The sequence below is a fragment of the Neolamprologus brichardi genome, chromosome 12 (genome assembly GCF_056152115.1).
Source record: "Neolamprologus brichardi isolate AB-2024 chromosome 12, ASM5615211v1, whole genome shotgun sequence".
NCBI classification, from domain to species: Eukaryota; Metazoa; Chordata; class Actinopteri; order Cichliformes; family Cichlidae; genus Neolamprologus; species Neolamprologus brichardi.
Window position 1 is genome coordinate 29976500 of NC_142115.1, and position 19762 is coordinate 29996261.

General features: G+C 39.7%; 1 protein-coding gene and 3 non-coding genes across 4 annotated transcripts; 3 read left to right on the forward strand and 1 right to left on the reverse strand.

Moving 5' to 3' along the window:
• Nucleotides 1-377: 377 nt before the first annotated feature.
• trnac-gca (transfer RNA cysteine (anticodon GCA)) lies at nt 378-449 on the forward strand. Its single transcript has one exon. It is a non-coding gene; the product is annotated as a tRNA-Cys (tRNA).
• Nucleotides 450-4224: 3775 nt separating this feature from the next.
• Nucleotides 4225-4296, reverse strand: trnac-gca (transfer RNA cysteine (anticodon GCA)). The gene has a single exon. It is a non-coding gene; the product is annotated as a tRNA-Cys (tRNA).
• Nucleotides 4297-7291: 2995 nt separating this feature from the next.
• Nucleotides 7292-7363, forward strand: trnac-gca (transfer RNA cysteine (anticodon GCA)). Its single transcript has one exon. It is a non-coding gene; the product is annotated as a tRNA-Cys (tRNA).
• Nucleotides 7364-7652: 289 nt separating this feature from the next.
• Nucleotides 7653-16862, forward strand: LOC102785111 (alpha-N-acetylneuraminate alpha-2,8-sialyltransferase ST8SIA3-like). Its single transcript, XM_006790052.3, has 4 exons — nt 7653-8224; nt 11450-11572; nt 11795-12352; nt 14215-16862. Exons 1-4 carry the CDS (start codon nt 8067-8069, stop codon nt 14495-14497), a joined length of 1122 nt encoding a protein of 373 aa, XP_006790115.2. The 5' UTR covers nt 7653-8066; the 3' UTR covers nt 14498-16862.
• The last annotated feature ends 2900 nt before the right edge of the window (nt 16863-19762 follow it).

The following is a 19762-nucleotide window of genomic DNA, read 5'->3' on the forward strand; positions in this document are numbered from 1 at the left end:
AAGAACAAAGCTGTAGGAGAGAGTAGACATGTAACGCATGACATGGAGAAGTGGCAGATAACTGAAGGACTGAGAAAAGGGTTTTAATGTAATTTTTAAAAATAATTTTAAGAATATTGAAAGAAAGCAGTTCTACATATTTGTTTAATGTGGATGTGAAGATTCTACACCGGGAACAGGCTCAGTATTGTCCAAATTTAGACGTAACTGCTGGTTTGTTTATTTGCGTGTTTAAAAGTGGAATCACGGCCCTTGAAGGGAGTTTTCTGTATTTTTAGCTTTTTTTTTTCCTAATATTTTTACTTGTGTTTAGTGTGTTTTGGGTCACAGAATCACATGATGCCTTCAGATTCCATAGTTTAGGATGACCTCAGTAAGGGGGTATAGCTCAGTGGTAGAGCATTTGACTGCAGATCAAGAGGTCTCCAGTTCAAATCCGGATGCCCCCTTCTTCTAACAAAATAGATGTTGCTATAGAAAATAATCTGTGACGAATGAGTAATTTGACTTGCTGATATTACAAATAGATATATCTATTATAAATAATAATGCACTACAAAACTGAAACTAGCTCACAGAATGATCAAGAAACTGACCTCACAGCTAGTTTCAGTCATTGTGCAAAGGTACTGTTTATAAGGTTGGGGACACCTGCAGTCAGCTGAGACTGACGAAGTCACTTTGATGAGTGACAAAACGTTTCTCCCACTGAAAACGCTACGTCCAGATGAACAGAATCAACATTTGGGATTTACTTACCTGGATGATTGAGAATGCATCAAGACAGTTCAACACCTCCAAATTTAGAATTATGTTCTTTAAAGCTTGAATTTGACTTGATTTGATACATGGAGTCCTTCTTACCACTGACGTTAAAAGTAATTTAAGATTAATTTTAGAAGCATGTACCTTGAGGAGCTTCAAATAGTATGAAACCCATGCTATCTCTCTACTGCATAGCGTTGCCCTGAGGCAACAAACCACATTTTCATGCCTTACACTGGCCCTTCAAAAAAAAAACTTTTTTTTTTCAAATAATGCTACCAGGCACATGTCTTTCCAATAAAATGATGAGTTGAAGGTGGTGTGACTTTCATTTGGGGGGGGACCCCTTTCTGCAAGCTGCACTACATGAGAGACATCTCCATTAGGAGGCAAGATAAAGATCACTATTTTACAAATAAGTGAAATAAATGTATATTAAAAAATACTTGTATGTGCATGAATATGTTAAGAAGCATATTTGATTGTTTGTTCTACTTTTTAGAATGTATTTATACTGTGAAAATGTTAATTTTCATTCGTTGCCTCAAGGCAACACTGTGCAGTTAGCCCATTTTTCTTCCGGCAATATAATGCATTTGCATATGTGTGTAGAGATGTGTTTGTGTGCATTTATATGATCATAGTCAATGTTTTTTACTTTACAATCTACTCATAATTACAGGACATGGATGTGAATACCTTTTATGGAAGGAAACCAAGGGAATGTGCACTTTCTGTCCTCAGAAAGTGAGGACAGTGAGCTTTCAGGGAGTGATAGTAAAGTAAAGGAGTGGATCTCTGAATGAGGTTTGAGGGACACTTAGGAGCTCAGGGGTCAGTTGGTAAAGTAACTGTGTCTGTGTGTGTGTTAGTGGCCACGTGGCAAGCAGGTCTGGCCCGGATCTGGTATCAAGTCGGCACTGCTGGCTGACTTCTGGCATGATAAGACGTATGTCATCCACATATGGGCCAGGCCTTGCATGGATGGCACTGTCTATGTGATGGCATGCCATATCTGGCTTGGTTGTGGTTTGGTTTATGAGGCCCAGGCCTACAGAAAAAAGGTCTGGCCCAGATCTGGCATCAAGCTGGCACTTCTGACTGACTGGTGTTTTGGCAGAGTGTATATCAACCAGATATGTGCCAGGTCTGGCAATGATGCCACTGTTTATGTGATGGCGTGCCATATCTCAGGTGGTAGAGCAGGTTACAAACTGATTGAAGGTTCGTGGTTTGATCCCTGGCTCCTCCAGTCTGCATGTCAAGAGTGTGAATGTGTATGAATGTAGTTAGGAAGCACTCAGTTAAGTGAAAGTCAGTGAATGTGACATGTTGTATAGAGCACTTTAAGTAATCTGGGAGAGTAGAAAAGCGCTATATAAAAATCAGTCCATTCACTGTCTGAGCAGAGTTTCAGCATGTTACTTTTGCACTGTTTTGCATGTTCTGGCACGTTGTTATTGCATGGCTTGATTAAGGTACACATTAGGCTGACATCTGGGGCCAGAGCTGAAACTGTTCTGGGCCAGCACAGGGCCAGCAGTGTGTCTACAACTGGCCCGTGGCTGCACACCACCAACAGATGGCCCACATACCGCAATGAATGATGGCCCTTTGGTGGCCCAGATCAGGTTTGCCAGAAGTAATCCACACATGGGCCAGCACAGGACCACCAGTGTGTCTGAAACTGGCCTTATGCTGGCCCATGTGTGGGCCACCTCTGGCAAACCAGGTCTGGGCCACCAAAGGGTCGTCATTCTTTGCGGTATGTCGGCCATGTGTAAGCACATTGTGTGGGCCTGATCCGGGCCATACCAATTTTGCTGTGTGTGTGTGTGTGTGTGTGGTCGTGTATTACTTATTGTTGTGGGGACACAAATTTGTTTACACACTCACATTGTGAGGTCTCGCCTACTTTATGAGGACAAATTGCAAGGTAAATCACTCAATTTTAGGGTGAAGGCTTGAGTCAGGGTTAGGGTAAGGTTCAGGCAGGGACTTGTGATTGGTAGGATCAGGATAAGTCTCCAGGAAATGAATGTAAGGTTTTTGGGTTTTTTTGTTTTGTTTTTTTGCCTGTCCCATTTGGCTCTTTTGCCATCAGAATTATTGTCTAAAGGCAAAGAAAGATGCCCAACAGATTTACTTTACCAAATGGTCCATTTGATTCACCTTTTATTGTTTATTTTATTTTCACTTGCTGAATACGGGACAGACTTGACTGGGGGAAAGAAGGGGAGAAAGAAAGAGGGAAAGAAAAACAGCAGAGAAGAGGGACGGGGGAGAAGGGCAAAAACCAAAAACCAACAGAATAAGCAGACAAAAACACAAAAAAATAATACATATATCGATCACCTGGATCACCTGTTGAGAAAGAAAAAAGAAAACAAGCAGAAGAAAACGAGAGTAATAGAATAAACAACATCACAATGATATATGGGAATATGACAGTAAATACTAAATATTAAACATTATTGTCCAGCACGTAAGATCGACAGCGCACAGTGTGCTTTGAGGTAGGAGCCAAAAAGGGTGTAGTTTGTGTGTGTGATCACCCGTGTGTACACCTGTGAGCATGGACACGCTTGTTTTTTAAAAGGTTCCTTCATCCCAACCCAACTTCAATCTGCTAGAGGGTTTGGGGGGGAAATGAATGTAAGTTAATGTAATGTCCCCAAAAGTGATGGAAACACAACGTGTGTGTGTGTGTGTGTGTGGCACGCGTGCATGGGCTTAGGGTCAAATATTGGATGTATTTTGGTGTTTTATTGTTCTGTGAAATGTTTACATTGTTTATTTATTTGTTCATCCTTGTTGTACTAATACAACTTATTATAGAATAACTTGGCGTTTTACTATCCTTATCGCACAGTGTTGCCTTGAAGCAACAAACCAATATCTGTTTGGGGAGGGGCAGGGTGTCAAATTTTATGATTGATATATTATTAGGGACCCTAAAGTTCCCCCAAAATAGGGAGAAATATTTTTTTCCCCAAAAATTAAAAAGTCATGCAGTAGTACTTATCTATAGACCCAGACTCTTATTAGTCAAATAAATCACTTGGATTTTACTTTCTTTTCACTTGAGCCTCAGTGCCAAGATTCCAGTGGTAAAGCTCAGTGGTAGTGTTCAACTGTAGATCGCTTGAGAATCAGTGTTAATGATGCAGAGCTGCTTGTTGTAGGGGGTGTAGCTCAGTGATAGAGCATTTGACTCTAGGTCAAGAGATCTCCGGTTCAAATCTGGATGCCACCTTTTTTTTTTAATATCCCTTTTTAAGTATTAGGTTTGTACTACAGGAACTCTTTAGCTTAAACTATGTATCTATCTATCTATCTATCTATCTATGTATTTATCTATATAATTCCTGTAGTACAAACCTGATACTGTTGAGTTGGATTGTTTGTTAAACAGTGATACATAGACATGGCCAATAAACACAATTCTGATATAAAAAAAGGGGGCATCCGGACTTGAACCGGAGACCTCTTGATCTGCAGTCAAATGCTCTACCACTGAGCTATACCCCCGAAATCCCTGTTAATCACTGCTATTGTAGAGAGTCATTGAGAGGCACACACTATAGGTCACTGCAGATCAAGAGTTCTCCTTTAGAAGATTCAAAAATCACACTCTGCAGATCCATTAACAGTGTTGGGGAGTAACGGAATACATGTACCGCCGTTACGTATTTAAAATACAAAATATGAGTAACTGTATTCCGTTACAGTTACTGTTTAAAAAGGTGGTATTTAGAATACAGTTACTTTGTTGAAATAAATGGATTACACGGCGGTACTTCCCTGTTTCATATTGTGGCGGGTCAGGCCTGTTTGGGTTTTGTTTGACAGCTACGTTCTGTTGTTCCAGGTGGCAGCGTTACGGTTGCCATGGTTACAGGGTGACGCTCTCTCTCTGTGTGTTTCCTGGGTGAGAGAGGCCTTTTTGTTGTTGTTGTGCTAAGCTAGTAGGCAGAATGCTACAGGTATAGCTCTAAAGAATGTAGCATCATGGGCAGTGTAGTCCGTGCTGCAGGGAGAATGGACTGCCATACACGTTATGTGTCTGTGAGCGAGGGAGGGAGAAAAAGGAAAAGTACAGCTGTCATCGAGCAGAAACGGGAGCTGGAAGCATGTAAATATAATAATAACCACTGCAGCCAAGAAGAGAGCCTGACGAGCCCAGTTGTAAGTAAGCTATTAAGACTCGACTGTACACCGTGTTCGTGTTTTCCTCCAAAAACAATAAGTTCCGTTGGAGCAGCCTTTCAATGCCTCTCTCTGTCTCTCGCTAGCAAAGTTGACCCAGACAACAAAGTAAAGCTAGTTTTCGGCTACGAGCCCGACATGAACCCACCGTATTAGCCAGAGGTCCCTTTACTACGGTTCGGAGCCGCGGACCTTCAGTAACAGTAATAAATCACAGCAATAGTACATTCATGTAGTTGTAAACAGCATGATAATATATTAAGTAATCCAAAGTATTCTGAATACGTTACTCTCATTGAGTACCGTAACGGAATACGTTACAGAATACATTTTGGGGCATGTATTCTGTAATCTGTAATGGAATACATTTTAAAAGTAACCTTCCCAACACTGTCCATTAATCTAATAGCACTTAAGGTCTCTCTATAAAAGAGCAAAAGTAAATCCTTCCTGCCTGTCAACCTGTAAAAACATCTCTGAAAGGCAGATAAAATTCTTAATGTCAGCTGTTGTCCAACAGTGTACCAGTGTGCTAACACTGGCTAAAGAAGGAGGACATGCAGAGGCTTTATTGTGACAATAAGGATATGATGATATGTGAGCAGGTGATCTGCTCCTCTTACACTTTTTAGCATTTATTTTTTGTTCTTAATCCTGACCTGCGTTTGCTTTTGTTTTGCATACATTTCAGCATCAAAAAGACAGTAAGAGTATTAAAGAGGGTGCAGAGGAAATTCAAGCAGTTAAAAACCAGTATATAAAACCTATTCCATTAACTTTGTTTGTATGATCGCAAATTGCTTTCACCCTAATAAATTACTCAGCCTTTACCTGCTTTTCATTTGAGCTTCAGTGTTGAGATTAAATATCAGAATGCATTAGAAAACAAGCCCAGAGCGCCACAACTGAAAGATGAGACCCCAAGTTCCACACTGTGTGCAGTCATACACAGGGGGGGATAACTCAGTGGAAGAGCACTGCAGATTATATTGTCTCCAGTTCAAATCCAGATGTCTTGTTGTTTGTGTTACTGTTTAACAATCAAAATCGACGGTATCAGGTTTGTACTACGGGAACTCTTCAGCTTAAACTATATATCCATCTATCTATTTATCTATATAATTCTTGTAGTACAAACCTGATACTGTCGAGTTTGATTGTTTGTTAAACAGTGATACATGATGCATATGCATGGCCAATAAATGCAATTCTGATATTAAAAAAAATGGGGGCATCCGGACTTGAACCAGAGTCAAATGCTCTACCACTGAGCTATACCTCCCGGGCTCTTTAGCAATGACTGCTATTGTAGAGATTCATTGAGAAGCACACACTATTCCGTTCAAATCTGGTTCAAATCCAGACGCCCTCTTTTAGAAGACTGCCTAGATGACAAAATCACACTCTGCAGATTCATTAATCTAATAGCACTTAGGTCTCTCTATAAAAGAGCAAAAGTAAATCCTTCCTGCCTGTCAACCTGTAGAAACGTCTCTGAAAGGCAGATAAAATTCTTAATGTCAGCTGTTGTCCAACAGTGTGCCAGTGTGCTAACACTGGCTAAAGAATCGGGACATGCAGAGGCTTTATTGTCATCGGCGTAACTTTGTGCTGAACAGTGGGAGTGTCAAGATCTTGGTCTAAATAAATAAAATCAACAGCCTATTTATGCAAGATAATTCATAATTTTATTGAGGGGGGGGTTATATTGGTTGGGTCTGATTATTGGGGGTGAGGGGGGGTCATGACCCCTCTAGAAATTACGCCCCTGTTTATTGTGACAATAAAGATATTATGATATGTAAGCAGGTGATCTGCTCCTCTCACACTTTTTAGCATTTATTTTTTGTTCTTAATTCTGACCTGCGCTTGCTTTTGTTTACATTTCAGCATCAAAAAGACAGTAACAGTATTAAAGAGGGTGCAGAGGAAATTCAAGCAGTTAAAACCCAATATATAAAACCCATTCCATTAACTTTATTTGTATGGCCGCAGATTGTTTTCACCCTAATAAATTACTCAGCCTTTACCTGCATTTCACTTGAGCTTCAGTGTTGAGATTAAATATCAGAATGCAAAACCACTGAAAGATGAGACCTCAAGTTCCACACTGTGTGCAGTCATACACAGGGGGGAAGCTCAGTGGAAGAGCACTGCACTGATTGTCTCCAGTTCAAATCCAGATGCTGTTGTTTGTGTTACTGTTTAACAAACAATCAAAATCGACGGTATCAGGTTTGTACTACAGGAATACGTTAGACTGAATAAACTGTATATATGTATATAAACAAACAATTTAAACACGTGAACGGGAATAGGGGGTATAGCTCAGTGGTAGAGCATTTGACTGCAGATCAAGAGGTCTCTGGTTTAAGTCCGGATGCCCCCTGTGTTAAATGCATGCTGCAGTCTATTTACTACTCTGTTTATTTAGAGGCTGTTAGGCATTTACCATCTGACAGCAATACCTGTACATAGTAAGTGAATTGATGAAGTAGCACTGGTGGCCCAGAAAGTCTTGTACAGTAAGAAAACTCCATAAAACGAAAATACAGTTAAAATACTAAAATGTATGCCCCGCCGGGATATCGAGATTAAATTCCAGTGCGCATGACTTAACTTATTAGACTGATGCTCGGAACTTTTAAATCTTCTGCCAGTCCCATTCAACTAATTACCGAACAAGCGTCTCTTTGTGCCGAAAGCTGCATCAGCGTGAGTGTGAGGGGGTGGGATTGGAGGTGGTGATGCTGCTGGTGCAGCTGGTGCTGCTGAAGTACGCGGCTTGCGGTGGAGCTGTCTGGGATGTTTTGACACGCATTTCTGCTCCCATCTCCTTGATTAACCCGGCAGCCTGGATGGTTTCGAGCCGCAGAGGAGAGGAAGAGGAATGAGCGCGGACCGAGCAGCGGCATCCTTATCATGCAGCCGCAGAAAATCACCACCCGTCCATTTTACACGATTATATGAGCCGATGAGCGCCAGTGTATGTGTGCTTTTCAGACGGGCGGCAGCGCTGTGCAGACCCGGGAATAACAACGCAGGCCAACACCTCGCTGCAGCTACATACAAGGAATGAAAACGCTCCCAAGATGGTCCGCATCGCCAAGGCCCTGGGTTTGGTTATTCTGTGCGTCGCCGTGCTCATTTTATCCCTCATCAGCTACGTGTCTCTGAGAAAAGACAGCCTCTTCTCCTCCTCTAAATACTACATGGGAGGCCCGAGGATTATGTTTCATGCAGGCTTTCGGTGAGTGAGAATTTTTTTTCCATCACAATGAGGATGGATGATCAGATGCAGAATTGGGTTGATGTAAACAGTGTGGCCTTTTGTGCACGACTCCAGACTTCATACTTTACCTTCTATATATACTTGCTGTCTAGGTTCAAACTTTAAGTGGGTAGCTCCCAATCATAATGTCATTCATGCAGTACCTTGTAATTAATGTTAATGGAGTAGGCTATGCTGTTTCCAAATGTAATCAATCCTTTTCACATTTGCAAACCTCCATTTAATTGAATAAACATTAGCTACAACGTTACTTTCAAAAGCAACCCAATTAATTGGATGACCTATTATAGTGTCTAAGTGTAGTGTCTAAGAATGAATAATTTAGAGTTATTGATCATATTTCAATTGAATCCACCCGTTTTTAAGGCGGACTCTTTAGTTATCAAACCCAGGCAAAGGCTCAGTCTGTCATTCTGACCCAGTGTTTTGAGTTTTGTGAGTTTTGTCATTCTGTATTAAGTTCATTTGCATTCTTAAGATCCCTAAGTTGTCTGTTCAGTGTGGTTGATTAGATTTCCCCTTATGTCTTTGCCCTCTGTCTCTCTTTGTGTGTTTGTGTTTATTTAATTGTAAATTCGTGTGCCCTTTTCCCCTTGTGTTTTATTCCATCATGTTTATCGTGTTTCCCCAGCCTGTTATGTCTGTGATCTCCCCGTGATCTCTCTCTCCCCTCCTGTCTGCGTCTCTGTGTCCTTCCTGTGTTACGTTTAAGGTCCGCGTCTTGGGTCAGTATTGTCAGTTCCGTGTCCTCCCTGTTTTGTTATGTGTAACCCCCATCATCTGTGCTCCCCGTGTGTTCCCACGTCCCTCATTACCTTCTGTGTATTTATGTCAGAATCTCCCTATGTTCCATGTCGCGACGTCCCTCATGCTGTGTGATCCCTTGTGTGCCTTTCAGTAAAGTTTAGTGTTTATATTTTCCCAGTCTAGTTTAGTTTGATATCTTTCCTTTGAGTCAAAGCTGTATTTTGAGTTCATCCCCGTGTGTTGTGGGTCCTGCATTTTGGATCCAATCTCCTGCCTGTACACAGAGATTCATGACACACTCAATAACAGAGAAACATGCACAACATTATTTCAGTTCACCAAATCATCAAGCACTTAAAGTATCATTATTCAGTACAGACACTAGAAAATCACACAAAACAAACTGATAATAGAGTTGTTTTATGTAAAGATTTCTGAATTCATACAATACAAACTCTCTTTTTTAAGTGTGCTACTGGAAAGCACAACAGCCTCCATGAAGAGTTGGGAGTTCACCTTGTAATCGGAAGGTTGCCGGTTCGAGCCCCGGCTTGGACAGTCTCAGTCGTTGTGTCCTTGGGAAAGACACTTCACTCGTTGCCTACTGGTGGTGGTCAGAGGGCCCGGTGGCGCCAGTGTCCGGCAGCCTTGCCTCTGTCAGTGCGCCCCAGGGTGGCTGTGGCTACAATGTAGCTTGCCATCACCAGTGTGTGAATGGGTGGATGACTGGTTGTGTAAAGCGCTTTGGGGTCCTTAGGGACTAGTAAAGCGCTATACAAATACAGGCCATTTACCATTTACATGAAAAACTGCATATGAAAAATAACTTTTGTTTTTCCAGCTACCTTGACTATTTGCTCCCTCCTTTTTACTTTTCTTGTAGGATCTCTCTGTCCTCCCCCTCGCTCTCCATCCTCCTCACTCAAATAGAAACTGGAAAATGACAAAAATCTAATAATATAATAATTATTATAAGAGCTAGCGGGGGATTCCCAGTCGACAAAAAGACAACACACTGCTTAGTTATGCGAATGTGGGTAAAACAGAAGCTACAGCTTTATCATTTTTGGTGAATTGTTATAGTGAATGAAAGACAAACTGATCCATATTATTTTATAGCAATATTCAAACTGAATACAGGCTGCTGCAGGACATAGACAGGTAACATCCTTTTGACTTGCTGTCACCTGGATCTGGAGCGTATTGTAAACAAACACTGAAGCCCAATTTAATCAGAATAGGAATCGAAATTTGTAACAAACTAAAATAATAATGCACATGAGTTTTATAAGTCATGGCAATGTTTTGTTGTATTTCAGTTAAAGTGTGTTTTAATTCTGCATCACTGATTTGTGTCATGTAATTATCTCTTCGTGTTCTTCCTGCTGCAGCAACAAAAGTCTTATTATTCTTGAGAAGCCACGAGCCACGCCTGCATGTGAGCGCTCTGTATATCATGACATCAACAACACTGGACATAAAACCTGTTTTCATTCTTTCCTGTACTGCTGTCAGTAGAAAAGTTAGGAAAATAAACCATTAGAACAGGGGTGTCAAACTCAAATACACAGTGGGCCAAAATTCAAAACTGGAACAAAGTCGTGGGCTAACATTAATATTTATTGAAAAAAAAAACTTCCTCCAGATATAAGAATGAATCTTTTCTTATGGACTCAAATAAGTTTTGCTGGAAAACTGAATATGGAACAAGCAAAGTTTAATACTAAACAATATATATAATAGCTGTATAATACCAGTAGGCCAGCTCTAATAGTAATTTGGTATGGCTTCGCGGGGCAAATGTAATTAGGCTGCGGGCCAAATTTGGCCCGTGGGCCAGAGTTTGACACCTATGCATTAGAAGATAACTCCAGAAAATAATATTAAAATATGCCACAATTAATACTAATAATAGTTTTTAGGGGCTCTCTACAAAATAAATAAATAAATAAAATAAAAACCCAAAGGGGTCTAAACTCATTTATGCCTTCTTTAAATCAAACATAAAGCTATCCAAGGTGCTGGACTTGTTATGCGATATGTATATATGTACCATATATACAGAAAAATAACTCAAGGTAACTTACATAAAGGGCATGGAAATGTATTAAGTGTGATTTCCACATGTCCTTTATTAATACAAAACTAGTTCCCAAGTCTTAACATGAATCCAAGTTTTAACTAGAAAAATATCTAAATATTTTCATTCCTCTTTAAAGAGAAAAAACAAAAAAAAAAACAGTTGAATCATTTGTACATTTTTAGCTGTAACTATTCTAAACATGAAAGTCTTTTGAGGGGCTGATATGAAAAGCAGATCGACCAAAGTGTGCCAGGAGCAGATCTGATTGGATCTTTCTAAACAGCAGCCAGTATAGCTGCTGCTGTTATTACATGATGACTCAGCTTCCAATGTTTTGTGGACATTAATTTCAGGTCTCAGTTCGCCATGAATTTCCTGGACCCCTCCTTCATCCCCTTAACTAATGCCCTAAACGAAGAGCTCCAAGGAAAACCGTCCAAATGGAAGTTCAACAAGACAGCTTTTTATCAGCAGAGGTAAAAGATTTGACTCCTAACTGAATTCTGCTTGTCTTCTTTGTGAAACTTGAGTATTTTCTGGTCTGGAAATCAGACAGTCTTCTGTTTGCTTGTGTTGTCCAACCAACATTCAAAACCAACAAGTGAATTGTTTGTGTGTCTAATTTTGCATATTTGTTATATGGGATGTAGTCGCTGTGATTGGTTTTGGACTTTTTTTTAACATCTTTTTTTTTCCAGGAAAGATATCTTCAACTACATCAACATTCCCAGCAACTTTTCCCTTACGAAGAACAGCGTGCGTGTTGGCCAGCTGATGCACTTTGACTACTCCAGCCACAAGTATGTTTTCTCCATCAGTAACAACTTCAAATCCCTGCTTCCCGACACCTCTCCCATCCTCAATAAGCACTACAGCATGTGTGCCGTGGTGGGAAACAGTGGCATTCTCACCGGCAGCCACTGTGGCCCTGAAATTGACCAAGCCGATTTTGTCTTCCGCTGCAACTTTGCCCCCACCGACATCTACTCCAAGGATGTAGGCAAGAAGACCAACCTGACTACCTTTAACCCCAGCATCCTGGAGAGGTATTACAATAACCTGCTGACCATTCAAGACAGAAATAATTTCTTCCTCAACCTAAAGAAACTGGAGGGAGCCATCCTGTGGATCCCTGCCTTCTTTCTTCATACCTCAGCTACAGTAACTCGGACCTTGGTGGATTTCTTTGTGGAGCACAAGGGACAGCTGAAGATTGAACTGGCCTGGCCAGGAAATATCATGCACGACGTGAACAAGTAAGATCTGATTCATAATTTGCTGTTTTCTTCACCTGGTAACTGTTGAGCTTTGCAGGGATGGAGGATTTTTTAGGCAAACCTGGAAACCAATGTGATTTTTCCATAGGCTTTTTAATTATCACAGAAAATGAAACATTTCTGCAATAAAGATTTTTTTATTATGCTTAATAATCATCAGAATTCACAATTTACTGCAACCTTTATAAAGACTATCATGCTACTGTACTGCACTACTGTTCTGTAAGTCTATGAATAAATGACAGTAGACTATAGACCTATCATAGGTCTGTAGTTTTACATTTTATACTATGGGACACAATGTTAAAATAGCTAAAGCTTCTGTTAACCAAAAACCTTATTTCCTTATTTCAAACCACACATCCACTGAAAAATCCCAGGTCAACCAGTCATGCAAAATCCTTAATCAGTTCCAGGTTCCTGCAGCTCTTTATATTCACATTCCTTGTCACCCGGTTTCTGCTCTCCACCTGTTGCTCAGAGAAATGTTTATCGGTTAGGTGTAGAAATGCTTTCTAACTTTATTGACTGAACAGAGAGGTTTATGTCACACTGAAGAAAAAGAAACAGAACAAAATAAAACAGGCTGCTTTTATTGGCAGCCAAAAAGCCTAAAAACAACTTGAATCCATGAAGAAACATCTCAAAATGAGAAAATAACATAAATCCCAAACACAGAAATCTAGCAGAGAAAACACAGGGTATACTATAACTATAATCTTACTAACACCAAAAGGAAGGACAGCAACTAAATACACAGTACGAGTGAAGGGACACTAACAAAGCTGGGAAAAGAACAGAGGAAGGCAGTAAAAAAACACACACACACAGACAACCACCTGAGGATATGACCTTCAAAATAAAACAAGAAATAAGTGAAGGAGGGACCAGGACAAAACTCACGCAGACAAAGAAGTGCACACAGGAACACAGGATGCACATGCAAAAGGAAAAAACAGGATAACAATAACTGGAATGCCAGTGATGTTTTAGCTCATCCGACTCATGATCCATCACAATTGACAGGTTATTGTAATATGTGAATCACAGAACCTATAAGTTTTGTTGTTATTGTTTGGCTGTATTACACAAACTAATGAGAACTGAAATCCACTGAGAAGTCAGGGAGGCTCCTAAACAGGACAAATGAATCGTGTTTCACTAAAATGTGACCAATACTCTGGGAGCAAGTAAGTGATTCTTTGAAAATGCATGTGACCTTGACCTTGATCACATTCAAGGTGGCCCATTTGTTGATCATTGCGCAATCTCACAAAAACCTGCGTGGTAATCTTGAAGGAATAATAATTATTATGAACTATGAAATGGACAGATGGAGAGACACCTGGCCGCTGTCCTTTGGCCAGATGAGCTAAAAATCAGAGAGTTATTGGATGTCTTGTTAATATGTAACAAGTAAAACTGAACCACAGGCAGTACAAAGACCAATTTAATCCACCGCTAATATGAAAGCATTGATATGACAGCACCGACTGATGTAAATGTGGGAATATTGTGGGAGTATTTCTGAAACCCTGGTGTCACCAACATGGTAGTTTTATTTAAAGTGTGGCAAACACTAAAAGCATGACCACACAGGCCTATAATTAGTTGGTGAATGATCAATACTTTTGTTAAACCGCTTGATTTAAAATGGAAAATCTGCACCTCCATCTTGACTATTTGATTTAAAACTCATTGTGGTGGTGAACAGACACAAAATCACAAACATTGTATCACCATCCAAACATGTATGTGCTTAACTGTACATTACATGATAAAATGTTGAACAGACAACACAAAGTTACAGTCAATTTGTGATCTATTTGTTTTCTTCTCAGATACTGGAAGACTAAAAACCTCTCTCCCAAGCGTCTCAGCACTGGTATTCTCATGTACACGCTGGCCTCAGCCATATGTGACGAGATCCACCTCTACGGCTTCTGGCCCTTTGGCTGGGACCCCAACACAGGCAAGGATCTGCCGTACCACTACTACGACAAGAAAGGGACCAAATTCACCACTAAGTGGCAGGAAACCCACCAGCTGCCCAGCGAGTTCAAGCTGCTCTACAAGCTGCACAGGGAAGGCGTGATCAAACTCAGCTTGACGCACTGCTCTTAGACATTCGATGAGTCCGGGATGGTTTAAGACGTGACTCCAGAGACCATTACCGACATACATCAGCTCAGTTCAAACTTCTGTTGTGGCACACATGATAAGCATGATAAGTGTTTAGGCAGTTTATGATCATCCTGCAAACACACACTCATGTCACGTTGTAATTTTACATGAAGATGTCAGGCTCACTCGAGCTGCAGATCCCAGCGTTGTTATTCATTCAACATGTTGTGTTCAGCACCACAGTTAGGGGCTTTCATGCAGCTCAGTTGCTTTCATTATTCTCCTTTGCATGACTGCTGGCTAAATAGTTTGAGCCAAACAGACATCTATTTTAACTGGAGTCTACGGGGGATTCAGCTGTGGGGACGCAGTAAATTTCCACTTCTGCTTGAAACAGATTGATTAATCACCTTTACAACAGTATACCAATTCTGTACACTGAAATCACTGCCTAATCTCAGGGAAGGAGTTAGATCAGTGTTTTTTGTAATCAGATTTAATGCCTCCAGAGAGGTGCGGTTCCTGTTTTCAGGCCTTTTCCCCCACGAGGTGTCAGACAATCTGCACTGCTCTAGAAGATGGTATTTGTTTACAAGATTGTACTCTATATAAATATATGTGTGTCTTTTTTCTCTGTAGACAGCCTGACTGTCCACTTCAAAAATTTTTGGAATAATAATCAACATTCCAACAATAAGCCATAAATTCATGGAGAGGTGTTTTGTGATCATTAGATCAGAACTGCAGAACATGTTACCGGCCTTCATTACGTAGGTGTTGAGAAAATGAGACATTTCCAAAATCTACCAACAAGACTACGAGGATAATTTTCCATCAGTAACAATGAAAATATATGTAATGGTAAACTTACTTGATTTAGGATCAAATTTAGCCAAGTAATTTCTGATAAGAGATCATCAACTTTTGTTGACTTGCCAATTCATGATTAAATCCCAGATTTCTCATTTGTGGGATAATAAAGGTTTATTCTAGGTTTATTCTATTCTATTACCAAGTTTGAATATTGTACCTGAGCTAGTTTAAAATTTAGCTTACTAAATTGGGACCTCAGGAAGCCACTGGTCAAACCCAAAACATGGTAATCCCTGACCTAACCACTCTGTAAAACTGCAAATCTTTCACACATTGTCTAAAAATATTCACCCGTGCAGATACAAGATGCTATTTTGTGAGTTTTAAAAGATCTGCTAACCAAAATTTATGATCCTTCAGAAGAGCCAAGCTATTTATTTCCGCTCTTTTACCACTCTTAATCAAACCTAAGTTATTAGGTAAAAATATTTATTTCACAGCTCAAGGCACCAGTGTGGCCAGATTGGGTTTTCCACACAGTTTTAAGCTTAACCTTGATGGTTAAAATTATGTTGGACAAAATTTAGGCTGTTTTGGAATCCTTTTTGATGATTTAAAAAAATATGCATTTTAAATAATAGTTCACAATAAAACCCAAGAGTGTACGTATTTGACCTAATCCGAAATTGTCATGGCGGACTGTCTGCCATGAAGCGAAATACTAAGACTTTATGTTCCAGTTGCTGCTATGTTATGTCAGATATCAGTGAGAAGATGCTGCCACAGTGGGTTAAATGTATACATATATAAACTACAGAAAGGAGTGGGAGAGTGAGGTGAAGCATCAAAGCTTATATGAAAAATAGTCAGTCATGCTGTTTTTAAATAAACAGTCTGAAATATTTAAAAGTATAAATGTACCTACTATATAAGTGGGTAGAGTGCGTGGATGCCTGGGTGCGCTAAATTGACTATGGGTATGTGCAAAATGGAGCACAGATGTGCATGGATTGTTACTTTGGTTGGTTTTAAGTGATACGTGATAATTGTTTGTGGTTGACAACAAGTGTTTCCCTGCAAACTGACAGGAAGAATAGTAAAAGAGGCTTCTGCTTCTCTCCCTCACACTCTCTTGTTTGCGTTTGTGTGTTGATATAAGGATTTCTGTTGGGAGCCATTGGGAGCCATTGGGCACCAGCGTGCATTGCTCTTGAATGTGGTGCAGTGCAATGGTGGATTGCTACTTACTCCCAGAGTATTAGTGAGATTTTAGTGAAACAAGGTTAATTAGCCCTGTTCAGGAGCCCTGCTGACTTCTTAGTGGATAAATGAGTACTTGGTAAATACTTCAGAGGGTTAATTACACCAGCGGTTCCCAACCCCGGGGCCACGGACTGGTCCCAGAGTCGTTTGGTACCAGGCCGATAGAGTTGAGGCTTGGGTGTGATTTATGGAATTTATGGTTTTCAGGTTTGTTATCGGTTTTATCGTTAACTCGGTTTCCCTGGGTCTTTTCCTGTGTGTTATGAATAAATCTTCCTTTTTTTTGGTACCAGTACTGGTTTTATTTTGTTGTATTTATCCGCGACCCCTGAAAGACTGGTGCGTTAAAATATTGTCGGCCATAAACCGGTCCATGGCGGAAAAAAGGTTGGGGACCACTGACCTACACAACCAAATGCCTGAAGTGTTCATGAGCAACCAACCAACTGCTAAAAAAATGCTCAGTGAGGAAGTTGTATGGCTACCTTAACTGTACCAGGAATTGAACTGTTGAGATTAAGAATCGCTTTTGCGAGGGTGTCCTAGGCCAAAATAGAAAGCACTGACCTAGCAACCTTGTGGAAATATGTGAAAATGTTGGTCGTTTCCAAACAGAAAAACCCCAAATCATCATTAGTAAAGACTTTATTATTGAGCTGTAACATATCTTCCAAATCTGAACGGTTTTGTGGTTAGCACACTGTTAGCTTAAAGGGAGTTGTGCATAGTTGATTATGCTAGCCTACTTAATGCTGTTTAGTGGAATGTAGTTTTGCTTTTACATGATATAATTTCAGATCTTGTAAGTTTATGTTTACACATTCAGATTGTTTCTTTTTCTCCTGCCTAAATGGAAACATTAGGGAGCTAATGTTAGCTAGCTAGTTACATGAGAGAGTCTAAGTGGGTTATGATATTTATTATTTACTAACAACATATTTATGCAACATGCTTCAATAAGAATGCTTAAATTCTCACTTAGTAAACACAAGCTTGGTTTAACCATACAAACAAATGTCAAAAATCATTTTTGACCAGGGGCTACCAGACTCGGACCACCTTGTGATGTAAATCATGGCTCAAGTGTGGCTTAAAACATCAGGAAATAGAACTTTTTTAAATAATAACCGATCTTGAGGTTTCCCACTATGTCCAAAATACCCTGCCGACGATTGAACTTCACTATTTATTAGACAGCTTTTGTTGATTGAAGAAATGTTCTTTATTCCTACCGTAACTGTATCAAATTCAATATTCGTGATGCAAGATAAAATGAATGAATGTTATATGGCTTATTGCATCTTGTACAAACAGCATGAAATATTTAAGTGGTAATGCATGTGAGGCACTAACAGATCTTTTAGGCTAGTTTTATACAACCTTTTTGAAGGGTAAAATTTAGTCATTTGCTATTGTTTGTATTCCTGGTGGTGTATTCCTTAAGAATATCACTGGTGTCTTTGTATGAGAGCTGTTTGAAGGCTAAAAAGAACGCTGTATTCCACATGGGACCAAACTTCTACAGATCAACTTAAAAATGAACAAGCTTTATTTTTTATAACTGTAGATAGTCCTGGGGTCTTAAACAGTCCACCTTATCGTGCCAGACTGAAACAGACTGGTGGATATGTGGCTGAGAAAGACTGGACCCAAACAATAAAAGCTGGCCACATGACCATCCCATGACTCTGCAACATGTGCTCCTTGTTGCAAATTCCAGCTTAGGCTGAGGTTTAACACACAGAGAAATGCAGTCATGCACATTTACCATATGTAGTGTCTGTTCTTTCGTCTTGTTCAAACGAACTAATTCAAATCGTTAACTTGTGTGTCTAACCTTTAAATCACAGTGCAGTCACGACATTAAAAGCAACAACCATGAAACTGCACATATTGTAAAAAGACAGCCAAATTTTAGGACTTTGATTGTTATAGATGTGTAAGAATAATTTAAGCAGTCCCTTCACTGAATGTTTTGTAGGTACACCAAAGACCATGTGCTTAAAGTAGAAATAATGGAAACTGATTTGTGAAAGCTCTATGACGACTAATGGCAGTAGACAGTATAAAAAATGAAAGTGGCAGCCCTGCACACCTCCACTGATTTGTAAAGTCTGAATTTGAAGCCTCAAGCTAAGTGTTTTCGCCGTGACCACCTTGGTGTTTTGAGACTGCCTATGGCAAGTGAGGGCTGGATCTGGCTGAGAAACTAAGTACATGTATGCTCATTGGCTAACGACTTGCAATATCCTGATCATGACTTACAAAACTAACCTATTGAGTTGATTAAGTAATGATAAAAATGTTTATAAATGTCACAGACTGAAGGAGCGAAGGGTGTTTTTCCATATTTCTATGTAATAGGACAGGAAGTCTTTTTGCAGTCAAGGGAGTCGCCCCCTGCTGGATACAAAAGGAATACAAGTTTGAGGCACTTTGGCTTCAGAACACTAGGGTAACCCCACAAACATTTGAGGTTTTTAGGGCTGACACTTTCCTAATGGCCATTGTTTTGCAGAGATTTCCCTAATTAACTACATTCGTAGAATTTCCTTGTAAAGCTATGAATGTCAGAGTTATTTGTTGGAAATATCCAGTGGTATACTGCTGGGCATTTCCTCCTCTAAAAAAATTTCTCGTAACATTAAAAATCAATGTGCAGAATGTGTGTAAAATATGCTGATGCCAAGAAACTCTGTGATGATTGTATTCCAGTCAGAGTAATATATTTTTTTTGTGCATTACAGTATGTTTAAATGACCAGACAGTGATGTGCATTACCTAAACATTAAATGTGTTTATTCCAAATTGAGCACTATACAGGATTTGTTCTTTAACAACCCTTTAACATTTCTGTACTTGTGTTTGATCTGCATGGCGATTTTGTTCCATTATGCTGCTTATGTACATGTTGTATAAAAGTCATAAATCATGTAAGTGACTGTACTATCCTGGTTGTTCGATCAACAGCAATCATCCAAGTAAGAAACCATGTCCTACAGTAAATGTTTTTTGATTATATTCCATGATAAATATGCATTATGTGCCTGCATATACCTTCCATCAATGCCTCAACGTGTCAAATAAACAGTATTTTTCTCTGGTATGAGAGATGGAGATTACAATAATTTTTAAAAAAAAGTAAACTAACAACAACTACATAAACTTAATGAAATTGCTGGCTTTGCA

Coding starts and splice junctions, on each gene's coding strand:
- LOC102785111 (XM_006790052.3), top strand. CDS start 8,067: ATGGTCCGCATCGCCAAGGCCCTGGGTTTGGTTATTCTGTGCGTCGCC. Junction 11,573..11,794: donor ACAGCTTTTTATCAGCAGAG/GTAAAAGATTTG, acceptor TTTTTTTTCCAG/GAAAGATATCTTCAACTACA. Junction 12,353..14,214: donor ATCATGCACGACGTGAACAA/GTAAGATCTGAT, acceptor TTTTCTTCTCAG/ATACTGGAAGACTAAAAACC.